The 14,876-nt window shown below is 34.7% G+C and overlaps 1 protein-coding gene across 4 annotated transcripts; it reads left to right on the top strand.

Annotated features, from left to right (window-relative positions):
• Positions 1-353: 353 nt before the first annotated feature.
• LOC123194524 (protein S-acyltransferase 24-like) lies at positions 354-14,371 on the top strand. 4 transcript variants are annotated; one of them, XM_044607756.1, is made up of 13 exons: positions 354-932; positions 1,024-1,164; positions 6,084-6,196; positions 6,481-6,560; positions 6,919-7,082; positions 8,394-8,532; positions 8,614-8,713; positions 10,432-10,486; positions 10,689-10,766; positions 10,862-10,960; positions 12,474-12,552; positions 12,657-12,805; positions 13,751-14,371. In XM_044607756.1, the coding sequence occupies exons 1-13, from the start codon at positions 672-674 to the stop codon at positions 14,186-14,188; spliced, it is 1,896 nt and encodes a 631-aa protein (XP_044463691.1). In that variant the 5' UTR covers positions 354-671; the 3' UTR covers positions 14,189-14,371. The 4 variants fall into 4 exon arrangements, with proteins under 4 accessions (XP_044463691.1, XP_044463692.1, XP_044463693.1 ...); XM_044607757.1 differs by having other exon boundaries at positions 790-1,164; positions 6,035-6,196; XM_044607758.1 differs by having other exon boundaries at positions 790-1,183.
• Positions 14,372-14,876: the final 505 nt, after the last annotated feature.

Below are 14,876 nucleotides of genomic sequence, written 5' to 3'. Positions count from 1 at the left end.
AAGAAAATCTTAAAGAGAAAAGATAATATTTTAAATTTTGTTATAAGAAAAATTATTTTAGAACGAAAAATAAGATAAAATTTTAATTTTTTTAATATCATTAATTAAATTATAATTGTATTTTTATAATTAAAAGATTTTGTTAACTTTAACTATTATATGAATCAGTATTTGAGTTTTCAAAACTGGATGAGTGAGAAAATTGACTAAACCTTGATCACTAATAGGTCCTTTGACCTTTAAAAAATATCAGTAATACCCTAATCCTTACAAATAAACAACTAAACCTTGATCACGAATGGGTCCTTTGACCTTTAAAAAATATCAGTAATACCCTAATCCTTACAAATAAACAAACCCGCAGTCTCCAGGGAAGGGGGAGACGACTTCGGATATTCATAGGCAAGTGGATTGTTTGGCCTCTGTCTCTGTTTCTCCCTCTCTATCCATCGACCATCCAGTCAACACGGACGGCCAAACCAACAAACCAGACTTTCTCGTTCGTCTTCCTTCCAAACCCTAATTTTCAGACGTTTCAATCTAATTAACCAAGTCAACCCTTTCATTTCAAACCTTATTTGATTTAATCAAATTTTACGATCTGGTTTTAATGGCATCATCTCATTAACATTACACTTAATTATCTTTCTTTTCGTTTTATTTCTTTCAATATGTCGTCGGAGATCGAGGTCGTCGAAGAGGTTGACCAATCACCCTCATCGCACAATCACCAATCCAATAGCGCCCTTGTCGATGAGGAGAGTCTTCGGAACGATGTCTACACGGCTGCCGCCTATGGAGATTTGGAAAAGCTTCAGAGGTTGGTTGAGTCTGAGGGTTGCTCCGTCTCCGAGCCCGATGGGTTGGGATACTATGCGCTTCAGTGGGCGGCGCTCAATAATCGGACGGCGGCTGCTCAATATATCATTGAAGTGGGAATAATTTTTTATTAAGCTAGGAATTCATTAATGAAGTATTGATTTAGGGTTATTTTTATTAAGTTATGGGCTTCTTATATGACAGCATGGTGGAGATATACATGCTGCAGATCATACCGGGCAGACTGCATTGCATTGGAGTGCAGTTCGAGGTGCAATCCAAGTTGCCGATCTTCTACTTAAAGAGGGTGCACGGGTTAATGTGGCCGATATTTATGGCTATCAGGTTCTCTCTTATTTTTCCTGTAAATGTATATCACATAAATGGATTATATGGAATTTTGATGCTCTTACATCAGTTCATATTTTTAGTTATGACTTTACGGAGATGCATGTGTTTCTATGAACTGAATATTGTATTTCGATAGCAGAAACTCATTTTCCTTGTGTTTTATTACCTTCCTACTTAGAATTGCTTTCTATGCATGTGAGGGCTATCTAATTCATAATTATGTTCTGGGTTGTATGGCCTCCTAAGGAAGGTGTTTAGAAGGCTCTAAAGTTATGACAATGTCGAACTAAAATCTAGTTTGCATTGAAAATTGAACAGGGTCACAGCGTACGCCTGTTTCCTTAGTGAAACTGAGTATGTTCAGTGTGGATTTCAGCATACTTGTATGTTGTGTGTTGTATGACCACATGAAGAAAGTGTTTGGTATGTCAAATAGCAGAAGCAGATGCAGACTCACAATTTAGTGGATAACGTTTAAGCAAATTTGCTTGATGAATTCAATGGAAATTTTTGATTTATTTCTATGGCATGGAAGAATATCTTGAATTTTTTGAAGACAGTATCATATTCAACTCAAAGGTCACTACATTGTATTAGATTCAAGGATTGTTGACCTAAATCCTTATCTTCATGTTATGAAATATGATTGTATTGATGAAAACACAATTGGCATCTTGACCTTGAGTTCCTTTCCCTCTCTCATATACCAGAATGGTAAAAAATCTGGCCATAGAAGTTGTTGGCTAGTTTAAGTTATGGTATTGGGCCCCTGAATAATGACACCAGAGTATGGAGATATTCTGCAAGTAGTTGTCTGTTTAGTAGAAAGCAAGTAACACCTTCTTATGCTTTTATTTTCATTTAGTAAAGGTGACTTAATTTGGGTTATATCTGCTTGGAACAAATTTAAACCATACCTGTGCTGCAAACTCAAACCCTGTTGCCAACCCAACCTCAGATGTAAGTTGATATTTTTCTATCTTCACAATTTACTACTGTATATTTCCTAATTCAGGGACCTATCTCATTAGCCAACTTTTTGTTTTGGCTGCAAATCCAGTTGGTGTCTTGTTAAGAACCTAACTCAAATTTTGTTAATATTAAAATAAATATTGTTGGCAACGACTTAGCTTCCCAATCAGCCAATGGCTGCCCAAATTACCCAAATATCATTATTCCCCTCTCTCTCCTCCAATACAATACTTCTATCTATAATACTCTAGCTAACTTTCAAATTTAAATATTTTAGCCTATCCTGATCCTAATTATATTATCATAATTTTAAATATCTTATTCTAACATTTATTTACTTAATTAATTAATATTAATAATATTATTGCAATAATTAATATTATCTAATAAATCTTAGCATTTCCTGCCTCTTTGAGAACCACCTTGTCCTCAAGGTGGAAAATTTGGAAAATCTAGGTTTTTTTTTTTTTTAAATATTTTTCCAACCCAATTTGAAAAAATCCCTTCCATTTGCTCTTCACCATCACCAAACACATCACTTTTCTAAACATCGCCACATATGCTTCAAATCCCAATCTCGTAATCTTTTTTTACCAAATTCATCATCCTCTACCGTCGATAATGCACCAATAGTTTGAATCTCCTAACCATTGGAAGGAGCTTGTGGAAAGGGAGGTGATTAAGTAGACAACAAGATCGAAGCTTAGCCACCATCGTTGATGTCTTAGGAGGAAGTTGTAAAAACAGAGGCGGTTGAGAAGGAAGATGACAAGATCGAAGCTCAACCACCATCACTGTTGTCTGAGCAGAAAGCCGTAAAAAGAACAAGGATTGACGAGGTAGACGAGATGGAGGTTGGATTTGGAATTTTTGGTGCAACATTTATGGTGGATGATGATGAATTTAGTAAAAAAAATGGTTATGAGATTGGGATATGAAGCATATGTGACTGTGTTTAGGATGAACAATGTCAAAGTGATGTGTTTGGTGATGGTGTACAATATAAAGTTGACTTTTCTGAGCAGTGATGTTAACTTGACTTATGGCAAAATAGGTGGGATTTTTTCAAATTGTGTTGGAAGAGATGTAATTTAAAAAGAAAAAAAAAACTAGATTTTCCAAATTTCTCACCTATAGGATAAGGTGGTTTTCAAAGGGGTGGAAAATGTTAGGATTTGATTAGATAATATTTATTATTATAAAAATATTATTAATATTAATTAATTAAGTAAATAAATATTAGAATAAGATATTTAAGATTATGATAATATATTTAAGATTAGGATAGGATAAAATATTTGAAGTATATGCAAATTTGAAAGTTAGATAAGGTATTATAAATAGAAATATTGTATTGGAGAAGGGAGAAAAATATTGTTATTTGGGGTTTAGGGAGGAGTTGGCATCTCTGGACGCCAAAAATAGTTATTTCAATATTAATAAAATTGAGCTAGGTTCCTATCATGTCTTTAATATTAAATGTACTAAATTGTTGTTTTCAGAATGTTTTCAGTCGCCAAACTTCACACCAAGACTAGGAGTAGGTGTGTTGATGTATATTTTAAGCTTCGTACACCACTACTAGAATTTTCTCTTTTTAATACCTTTAGGCTGTAACTTGAGTAGTTTCAAGTAGATACAAGGATAGATATGCTGCCTTGGTGCCAAAATTTACTTGTTAGCTCTACTGCATGTGACTGAAATATTTGCTGCGTGTCTGATTGCTTGAAGCAACTTAAGAGGGTGTCTGGTGTTGCAAGGATGAGAAGCTTTTGCAAACCTTCAATCTTGGAGATGGATAAATAAGTCAAACGCTGCAGGGATAATAAAGATAGTAGGTAATACTGTTAGGATTGAGACACTTGTCATCAATCCAATGGTCTATTTTTATTATAAATGTATGTTTAGAGTTTTAAAAGAGGAGGATAAGAAAAATATTAGGGTTTTGGTTTGAGGGCAGCCATTCTTGGCTGATTTAGGGAGGTCTCCGGCGCCTCGAACGGCCGAAAAATAGGAGGTCCTGAACTCTTTGAATTGTTCGGTTTATCTTTGTAATGTTTTAGTTAATGAAATAGTTTTAGTTTACTATGTTTTTTGTGTTTTTGTTGAATAAGAGCTGGGTTCCTAACAAATGGTATCAGAGTATTCGATCCAGCAGGGAAGATAAATAATGGTTGGAAAAGTGAAGAGTCGCCGGAAAATGTTCATGGAGGAGGCTGACTTGAAGAAAAATCATCATAGGGAATCCGGTGTTCGGACGAAAGAATCCCCTGCTCTTGTTCGTGAATCTGCTCCACATGAATGCCCAAAATCTGCTGCTCTCTTTCCTACTTACAAACCGAAGCTTTTTTCGCCTTCACCGGAGCTGCTAAAGCAACTGCAAATTTCCTGTTGATTTCACAGGACAAACCGATATGGAATTAACAGAGAAGTCAGGCGACGGAAGGAAGAAAAGAGAAAGGAGCGAGAGAGAGAGAAAAAAATTAAATTAAATTAAAAAAAAAAAGGGTGAAGGCAGTAACGGTTGGTTTATTGGAAAAAGGAGAGCTGTGGTTTGCTTGGGAAAATAGAAAGGAAGGCAGTAAGTGGGTTTATTGGGAAGAGAAAAAGAAGAGAAGTGGGGCCGTTGGAAAGAAGAGAAGAAAAGAAAAGTGAAGAAGCAACAGGAGAAACAAAAAAATTAAAAAAAAAAAAGACAGCTGTAAATGAAAAAAAAAATTTAAAAAAAGTAAAAATAGTGGGCGGGAACAGTTTTGGATAGGCAGAGACAGCTGAAAAAAAAATAAAAACTCATCTTGAGGACAAGATGATTTTGAAGGGGAGGGGAATGTTAGGATTGAGACATTTGTCATTAATCCAATGGTCTATTTTTATTATAAATGTATGTTTTGAGTTTTAAAAGAGGAAGAGAAGAAAAATATTAGGGTTTTGGTTTGAGGGCAGCTATTCTTGGCTGATTTAGGGAAGTCTCCGGCGCCTCGAACGGCCGGAAAATGGGAGGTCCCGAACTCCTCAAATTGTTCGGTTTATCTTTGTAATGTTTTAGTTAATGAAATAGTTTTAGTTTATTATGTTTTTTGTGTTTTTGTTGAATAAGAGCTGGGTTTCTAACAAATACATCCAAAATAAATTAATACATAAAGGAGATGGTCTGATAACTGATAAGAGAGATCACGGTTGGTAAAGAAAATAGCAATAACCTTATCAAAAACATTAATTTACATATCTATATTCCTATTAGGAAAAAAGAATAAAAAAGAGAAAAGATGGGGATGCAGATGGGCTGCAGGCAGAGGGCAGGTGAGAAAAAATTATAGCCCATGTAAATATGATTAAAAGTAACTGAAACTATCAGGGTGCCTTTTTTGCAAATTTATGGTTAGGGCATGGTGCTCCCTCCTTCACCCTGGGTTTGGGTGTTTTTGAGACCACAATAGTCCTGATCTATGCCTTTGAATAAAAAACCCACCCTGATTGGTATGGTTTGTGCAAAACTTGATGGTATGGGTTGAAATTGCTTCATTCTTAATGCTTGCTCTTAGTTTTTCTATTAATTCTTTAATTCTTTTTTGGACTATGAAGGTGTTTCTGCTTCCTGCTAATTTCTTACTCTGGTATTCATATGACAATGACTCAATGAGCCATCCTTCCTTTGTTAAGCTTCAGATTCTTATGCATAGTGCAATGCAATGTTAAGAGATGGATTGTCATTTTAAACATTAATTGCAGCTTCAGGGACTGACTACTTTTTATATGCAAAATTCTCATGTAAACCAAGGTTCCTAAGCACTTGTGATTAGGATTTTAATCCATTGTGGACTCTTGTTACCATATATTGTCTTTTTCACAGCCTGTAACATGTCAAGATGGTTGTTAGTGGCTTATCGTATAGGGAAAAAAATGATGGAAGCATATTTTGTGTTGACTGGACTTGGTTGCAGACCACACATGTTGCAGCCCAATATGGTCAAACAGCTTTCCTCTATCACATAGTTTCAAAATGGAATGCCGATCCCGATACCCCTGATAATGATGGAAGAAGCCCTTTACACTGGTACATGAGAACTTCCTCCACACTCCTATGTTAGCTTTGTTCACATTCTTGAAAACATTTGGAGAAATTGCACCAAGTTTATGTCTGCCCCATTCTTCCACATTGGGGTTTAAAATATTTTCGTTGCTTACAACAAGCTGGAGTTGAATATGCATTCTCTTTGTGTCAGTCTCAACTTGTGTTTTGTCCTTAATGTTATATTAACCATCGAACAATGAATTCTCTTGATCGTATCCTTTAAATAGTGAAATGATGATATTTATTAATGACTTGGAAAATTTTAGGGCTGCTTACAAGGGTTTTGCTGATTGTATACGTCTACTTTTATTTTTGGATGCATACAGAGGACGCCAGGATAAAGAAGGTAAGTGTTTGTGTTGCTGTGAATTTCATCAGTCAATTATATGAAGGGTCAATTTCACTGATCAGGTTGATTCATGAATTACCCCGAGCTTTTGCTCAAATCAAATACGCCATGGAAAAATTTTGTTTGTTTTATTACAAACCATCTTTGCTGGGGTAGTTTATTAAAAAAATAAGTGTTACGGAAATAAAGCTAAATATGGTGGTTAGTGAAAGAAAATTTAAGCCTTTCAATTTGTCTGGAATTCGGGCAAATCTCAGGGTGGTTTGTTTAAATCCTCCCTAATTATCTTGGAAAATCCTTTGGCATGTGTAATTAATTTGTTATCTAATCTTGTTCTGTATTTGGAAAAATTCAGGTTGCACTCCGCTTCATTGGGCTGCAATCAGGGGTAATTTGGAGGCATGCACAGTGTTAGTACAGGCTGGGAAAAAGGAAGACTTGATTGTTACCGATAATACGGGCCTCACACCTGCACAGCTTGCTTCTGATAAGAATCACAGACAAGTTGCTTTTTTCCTTGTAGGTGTTCGATAAGACTTTACATTGGTTAGTAATGTTACTTTGACAAATTGTTCGTTTTTTTCTCACAAATATCCTACCTTGTAGAGAAAGGAACATTTATGTTGTCATAATTGACTGATGAATGCTTATTGCCCAATGGACAAACTTCTTTTCAATATAGTTGAAAAGGAAATTATTATCCTAATTTAGACATAGCATTAAAGTGGAAGAAAAGTATCATACAACGCATCATTGTCCAGGCTTGTAGTTTTAGTTGCCCGGACCTACAGACAGCAACTACTATTGGTAGTTGATATATTTAGGAAGAGTGCCTGATCTTGTCTCTTTGGTTCTCTGGCTGCATGTTCATGATCATGCATCTTACATTTAATGAGCTTGGTGTTCTCTGTTGCTTTGTTCTTTTTCATTTTTGCACCTTTTTATATCCTCATTGGATGTAGAATATGATATGTTCATTTAGTGACACTTGCTTTTATAAAGAAATATTTGTGTTAATATTATTTATATTTTTTACTGTTATTTTGCTATTGCTTGTTTTTCTTTTTCTTTGTCGTTTCTCTACCTTAAAATTTTGTTTATAGAGCTGTGAATGGCAATCCAGAGATAGTGGTAAAGAAGTTTGAATTTAAAGAAAAGAAAAGATAGTGGATAAGAGGAAATTTATAGACTCTAGGCATCACATTTAGAATTCCTTACACTGTTTCTTGTGCCCCTTAGCATCATACTTTGGGTTTGATTTGCTTCTCACTATTCTGAAAAGAGCCTTTAAGATTCTGAAATTTTCTGAGGATCATAATTTAAAGCATACTATTGACTTGCTCTCTTTGTCTTACAAAGACTTGGACTTTTTTGTAGGAAACTAGTAGATTTGGAACGTGTTCACACATCTGTAAATCACCAAAATACTCCTAACCACCATAAACTAGAGGAAAATTTTATGGACAAAAACAAGCTTTTTATTACTTGATGAAGCATAAAAATGACATAATGTTAATTAGAAACACTTATTTAGAAGTCCAGTTAAGCATCATATTGAGTTTAGATTATGTTTTTGAATTTATGTATACATCTTTTGAGTAATACTACATCTATAAATAGATAGAAACTAATGTGCTAATGTGTCATTATGTGATTGAGTGATATAATTATTTACTTTATCTCTAATTCAAAATCATCTAATCACATGATGATATGTCGCCCCTTAGTACCTATCTGTTTGTGCATGAAATATTGCAGATATCTTTTCGCCCTTTAGCTGCTTGTTACCTGGGTCAATAAGTGAATTTCCTTGTAATCTTTATTTTACAGGGGAATGCTAGAAAGTTACTTGATAAACGATTTGATGGGAACAGTACTCTTGGGAAGCTTTCAAAACTAGGACTTGCACCTATACTTTGGTGTTTGATTTTGCTGCTACTCGCGACTTATATGCATTCTGTTATCATGGGTATCTGCCCTGAGCTTCCTTTAGACAGTCATTGTGTGCCCTTCCACAGATGGTCTTTTCATTTATGAATTTTATCTGCAGCATCAAATTTGCCGAAGTTAACTGCTGGCTTTGGTCTTCTTGCATGGTTGGGCGTTTTCCTGGCAAGTGGTGGATTAGTTTTGTTCAATAGGTGTACTAGGTACATGCTTAACACTATCCTTCTATATCTTTAATTTTGAAGCTCTTGTATGAATTGGTTGAGTTGGATGCGTTTGCTGTTTTCCTTTTTTGGTTTGTTGATCTTATCTTTTCTATTTGGGAGTTTTCTAATGCCTTGAATGAAACTTGATCATTCCTCGCATTGTTTTTATTGAATATAGCAAAAAGTATGAATTGTTTTAACCTGTGCATTTGGGGTCTCTTTTACATTGTTTAATGAACGATTAAGTATTCCTGAAGCTTAACAGTTGGGGAAACTGTCTGAGGCCTTCCTATACTGTGGTCAAGGCCTAAACAAACTATGAAATAGAAATCTACTTCTGATAACTAATTAAATATTCCTGAAAAAGTTTGAAGGTTGCAAAAAGTATGAATTGTTTTACCCTATGCATTTGGGGCCTCTTTAATCTTGTTTTATCAACGATTGAGTATTCCTGAAGCTTAATAGTTGCGGAAACAGTATAATACCTACCTATACCGTGGTCAAGACCAAAACAAAATATGAGACAGAAGTCTAATTCAGATAACTAATTAAATCCTTCTAAAAAAGAAATCAACTTTATAGAAAATAAAATCTTTGTAAAACAAGTAATAAAATATTTAAATTCCCAAAATAAATTATTTTCTTAAATACTACTACATTTTAGATTCCAGATTCTTCATCTAATACTGGGCAGATCCATGGCCTGGCTTTTATGTTGAGTTGATCCATCTCAGGCTGAAGATAAATTACCCATTTTCATGTCAGGTTGTCCCTTTAATGTGTTTTTTGGCTGTTCTTGGTGCTGCTTTTCATTTGAAATTTTTTACTCTTAATTTAATAAATAAGTACTAAATATCCTTATAGTTGCTTGTTCATTTGAATTTTAGGTTTTTAAAAGGTTGGTATCTTCAGATAATCTAATAGTATTGATTGAATGTGTCATAACATGAATTTTGGTTGTAAACACTGTTGTAACGTTCCGTCCAATCATTGCCTCTTGAGAAATATGAGAACATTGTCTTTCTATTTGTCTAACATGCCCTTATATAATATATATGGGTCATAAAACAACATAACATCTGAGCTTGTATATTGGTTATGCATCATAGCTAGTTCTTACTAAACAAGACAAACTTTTAATAAATAACATTGATATACTAAGTGGAAAATTAGAAGTCTTCAAAGTAGAAAAAAAAAAGGAACATAAATTTTCAACTTAAGTACACAAACTCCACCAAGTAGGACTGGTAAAATCTTAAAATTAAGGCACAGCTAAGCAATCCTTCTGAATGAAGAAAAAGAAGTCCCTTCAAATTAGTTTGTATCCGGTTGCCAGAAAATGCAAGATTATGAATTCTTTCCAATGGTAGGAGCAATTAAAGGTCCTAGTTGCACAACTTATCGGTTCTAGTTTCCTCTAAGAAGACTCATCTGCCTTATTGTATTGGTTAGTTCCCAACATTATGGTGTTATCTTATTACTTTGTTACATTTCATCTAGTGGTTTTTGTTTTTCTGGTTAGGGTGGGCTCGGGTTTATGAAGTTGAAGGATTGCAGCAATTTTTATATTTATTTATTTTTTTATGAATTTGGTGGGCATGGTTTTGTGCCCCAGGATAATTAGGCTCCTTAAATCTCACTTAAGTATGATTCAGGATTTAAAAAATTTCACTTGAATTGTTTCTCATCTAATTTGCTTGCTTTACCTTTTGCAGAAAGGATCCAGGTTACATCAGGATTAATGTGCATGATCCACAAATGAAAGATGATGTGAGTTCTATTTATTCATTAAGATTGTTTCATGCATTATTTCTTTTTCATGGTTTAATTTGTTTTATTGTTTTTGTCTTTGGCCCTAAATTTGATATGTTTCTAGCAGATGCAATTTTTTTAGAATATGAATAATTTAAACACGTTTTTTAAATTCCTAACTATATGTTATGAATAAGACTGTATTTCATCTTTTTACCAGGAACCTTTATTGAAGATTGAAATAAATAATCCTGCTTTGCTAGCTGGAAATTGGTCTCAGCTCTGTGCCACATGCAAGGTGCGTATTTCTATCTAGTTTTCTACTAATGTGTTATTGAATTTAACATGTCCTTTTTTCACTATTTGCTTATAGTGTTTTTGTATCGTCATCAGATTATCAGACCTCTTCGTGCAAAGCACTGTTCCACTTGTGATCGCTGTGTTGAACAGTTTGACCACCATTGTCCTTGGGTATCCAATTGTATTGGCAAGGTCTGGCACACATGAGTTAATAAATTTCACGTTGTGTTCCCTAGATTACCTCAAAATTTAATTAATAATGAAGCATTAAGATGAAACATACTGGCAACATAAGATATTAAATGAAGAATGGAATTCATTTGATGTCGCATGCCATGTCTATGGTAATACATATCCTGAATAGACAAAGTTTGATGTTTTTCCATATCACATTGCTCTTTTGCAAAATTGTTGATGGTTTAGGATGATATCATGATCGGATGCTTACAAAGTAGTTGTTATTGCTGATTTATGACATTTGACTTATGAGGAAGCAGTGTACTACTTCTCAGATTATTATTATTATTCTTTTAAGTTGTTGATGGTTTAGGATGATATCATGATTGGATGCTTACAAAGTAGTTGTTATTGCTGATTTATGACATTTGACTTATGTGGAAGCAGTGTACTACTTCTCAAATTATTATTATTATTATTCTTTTAAGTTGTTGATGGTTTAGGATGATATCATGATTGGATGCTTACAAAGTAGTTGTTATTGCTGATTTATGACATTTGACTTATGTGGAAGCATTGTACTACTTCTCAAATTATTATTATTATTCTTTTAAGATGAGTTAACAACACATTATTGATTGTTCAGGATAAAATATTTGTGTTCGACTAACAAAGTGCTATAATTATGCTTAGTAAACTTCCTGGGAAGTTGTGTACTATTTCTTTATTTTATTTTTCAGTAAAAAAAGATTAATGATATCTCACTCTAAATTCTTGTATTAAACTACAAAAGAACAATAATAATACTTCATAAAAAGTATATTACTGGAAAATTCTCTCTTGTTCAGTACTTCCTCTTGGTGTTCAAAGCCTCCGAAGTTGTTCTTCCTATGCCAGCAATCTTGACTGATAGGATATTTTGCATCCTCTACCAATACTTGGGCCACTTACAGTTCTCAACTCTACGACTGGTTTTCGCAACAAGCCTGAACCATCCTGGGAGTCACCCTTCAGTTTGTCATTTCCACCACCAAAGGATATTCACCAAGTTCAGTTCAGTTGAGTTCCGGGGCTTTGACGAGTTGCTTCCATCCAGGAAGTTCTTGTAATCTTGAGGAATGGTAATCCTTGATAACTCTACACAAAATCAAAATGTCCTATTATGGCTGTCCTAGAATTTCATTGGGTGATGTGTCAAAATCTCTAACAAATGCCATTTTGGCTTGACCCTACTCCCTCCTAGAATGGTTGCTTTTTTTGCAGCTATAAAGTGAGCTCATTGATGAGCTGCATCAAAGTCCAATTGCATGACTACCCAATTTGTTACCATTCAATTCAGGAAGCTTTATATACAGCCTCTCTAAATTTTGTTCATTGGTTTACTGATTCTCTATTTTATTCCATACATACATGAATGGTAATACGTAATAAAGATATAATTTGTGTGTTGTTTTCTCATTGTGATTGCACAATTGTCTTTTTGTTAATTTGTTTAGCTCACATGATTGTTTATTTACCTGTAATGCAGAAAAACAAGTGGGATTTCTTCCTTTTTCTTGTTTTAGAAGTTTCAGCAATGTTGGTAACTGGTGCAGTTACTCTCACAAGTATATATCGTACATTTTCTGAGTTCAAGCTAATATTTGAAGATATGGTTGGAATTTATTTTTTTGGCTTAATATTCTTAGAAATTATGTTTTACTGGAGGCAGGAATTTTGACTGATCCAGGGGCGCCCTCATCATTTGGAGTGTGGATAAACCATGCTAGTACTCATCATGTTGGGGCTATATCATTTCTGGCTATGGATATTCTCGTCTTCTTTGGTGTGGCTATTTTAACAGTTGTACAAGCTTCTCAGGTATGCTGGTGATTATACTATGCTGCATATCTGCATCTTCACATGCAGTGTAATGTGCTGTGGTGTTACAATTTCATCATATTAGCTTCACTTGCATAATGAATACTTGGTATAGCTGCTGGTTAATAAAGCTGTCAGGTTTATGTCTATTTTTGGGGTATGCCTATATGACTGTAACAGTTAGTTATTTTAATTTTAAAGCATGTATGCTGCTGCATCATGACTATGATAGTTGTTTATGTTTTTTTATTTGTCTTGCCTTAAAATTTCTTTGGTTGATCACGGCCTTTTAATCTTCCTTTTGGTTGTAAGTTCTTGGTTTGGTAGTTTTTATCCTAGGACCTAATTGTTTATTCTTTTAGCTCTCATATTGATTTTTTAGGGAAGACTCACGTGCTTTTTAAAAGTGAGACATTATGTGCCAGAGAGAATGGGTTTAAACGGTGGAGAATGGTACCTAGTTTCTTACTGGGCAGAATTCCTTAGGCTTCTCAAAGCGTGTTGATTTCCTGAAAGATTTAATGAATTTCTAGGTGATATAATTGCAAGGGTGCCGTCAACAAAAATTATGAATGCAGTTTGTTTGCTTTATGCTTTATCCCTAAAATAACCATTTCTTTGAAGATTGTGGACTTTGGTCCTGTTTACCTTGTTTCAACCACGAATGCAACCTTTATATGCTTTATCCCTAAGAAGGCCAATTCTTTGGAGATTTGAGAATTAACCTCAGTTTAAGATCTCATATCTAAGGACTTTATATGCAGATATAGTATATAATGATTAGATGTAAATTAACTTACCTGATGGGCTTGAGGAACATGTTTCTGTAATATTATGGACCAATCGAGCTTTGCATGCTTTCAGTATTTGTTTTTCTTTTCCATGTGGTATAAACAGTTATTTTGCAATACAAGCTGTTTTGAACACTTTGATTTCTGGTGACAGATATCCCGAAATATAACAACAAATGAAATGGCAAATGCATTACGATACAGCTACCTTAGAGGTCCTGGTGGTAGATTTAGAAACCCGTATGATCATGGGTGCAGGAAGAACTGTTCCGATTTTCTATTCAACGGCTACAATGAAGATGTGGAGTTGATTGAAGATTCTGGTGATTCTGGAGGGATTGGAATGATGCAGATGTCAAGAAATTCAAACTTGCAAAATGGGGATGGCCGTATCTATCATGCAAATGGGAATGGCCATGTTGCTATTAACATGAATTCTGAGAACACCAAGACACATTATGGTCATGGTCATGGACATGCCCATTCCTCCCATTGCAGCAACGGCAACCATAGTACATCAAAATCCGATAGCATACCAGTTTGGTTGGGTCTAGGTCTTGGACGCAGTTCTGCACGGTCTGTTGTATCTTAATGATTTAATGTAGGCATTGATTGGAAGCTCCGGTTCATGTGCATTATATCATGTAATGAAATCATACATGAGGTTTAGCATCAACAATTAAAATGATTGTTGTGCCTTTTTGGTACCGGAGGGTGTTCAATTCTTGTACACGATATTTTTGATGAACTAATTGAGTTGCTCTGTAACACCTAATTATACCCGTTAGATGTTTTTCCGTTGCACAATGTAAATAAATATTGATGGAGGATAGCTCTGGAGTCCTGCAAGGTGACAGCATCTGAAATAAAGAAACTGCAGATAACTGCCCTCCCTAATATAGTAAATTACCGCCCAGAATAGCTCTGGTTGAGCACGGGAGATGATGGTGGGACAGTGGTATATATTTACACAACGTTTAGAGTATGGAAGGATCAGATATGTAAGTATGGGTGTTGCATATACCTTTTGGAAGGCGGTTTGATCGCAGCCGCAGCTTCACCAGTCAACCTTAGAATACTGTAATTTATTCTTTGGCCTGCTATTTAGCTCCATCTAGGAGAACGGTTTTAACTTTCTACTTCCTGAGATTGCCACAATCTTGGATTGATGGAATCATAGCATCGATGCATCCTAATGGTTTGTTAAGCTTAGGGCACGGGGCATAATGGATATTCAGTATAATATTTGAGATTTAATTAATAAAATGACATTTATATTA

This window comes from Mangifera indica, chromosome 13, assembly GCF_011075055.1.
Source record: "Mangifera indica cultivar Alphonso chromosome 13, CATAS_Mindica_2.1, whole genome shotgun sequence".
NCBI lineage: Eukaryota > Viridiplantae > Streptophyta > Magnoliopsida > Sapindales > Anacardiaceae > Mangifera > Mangifera indica.
This window is presented reverse-complemented; position numbering and strand designations above follow the sequence as displayed.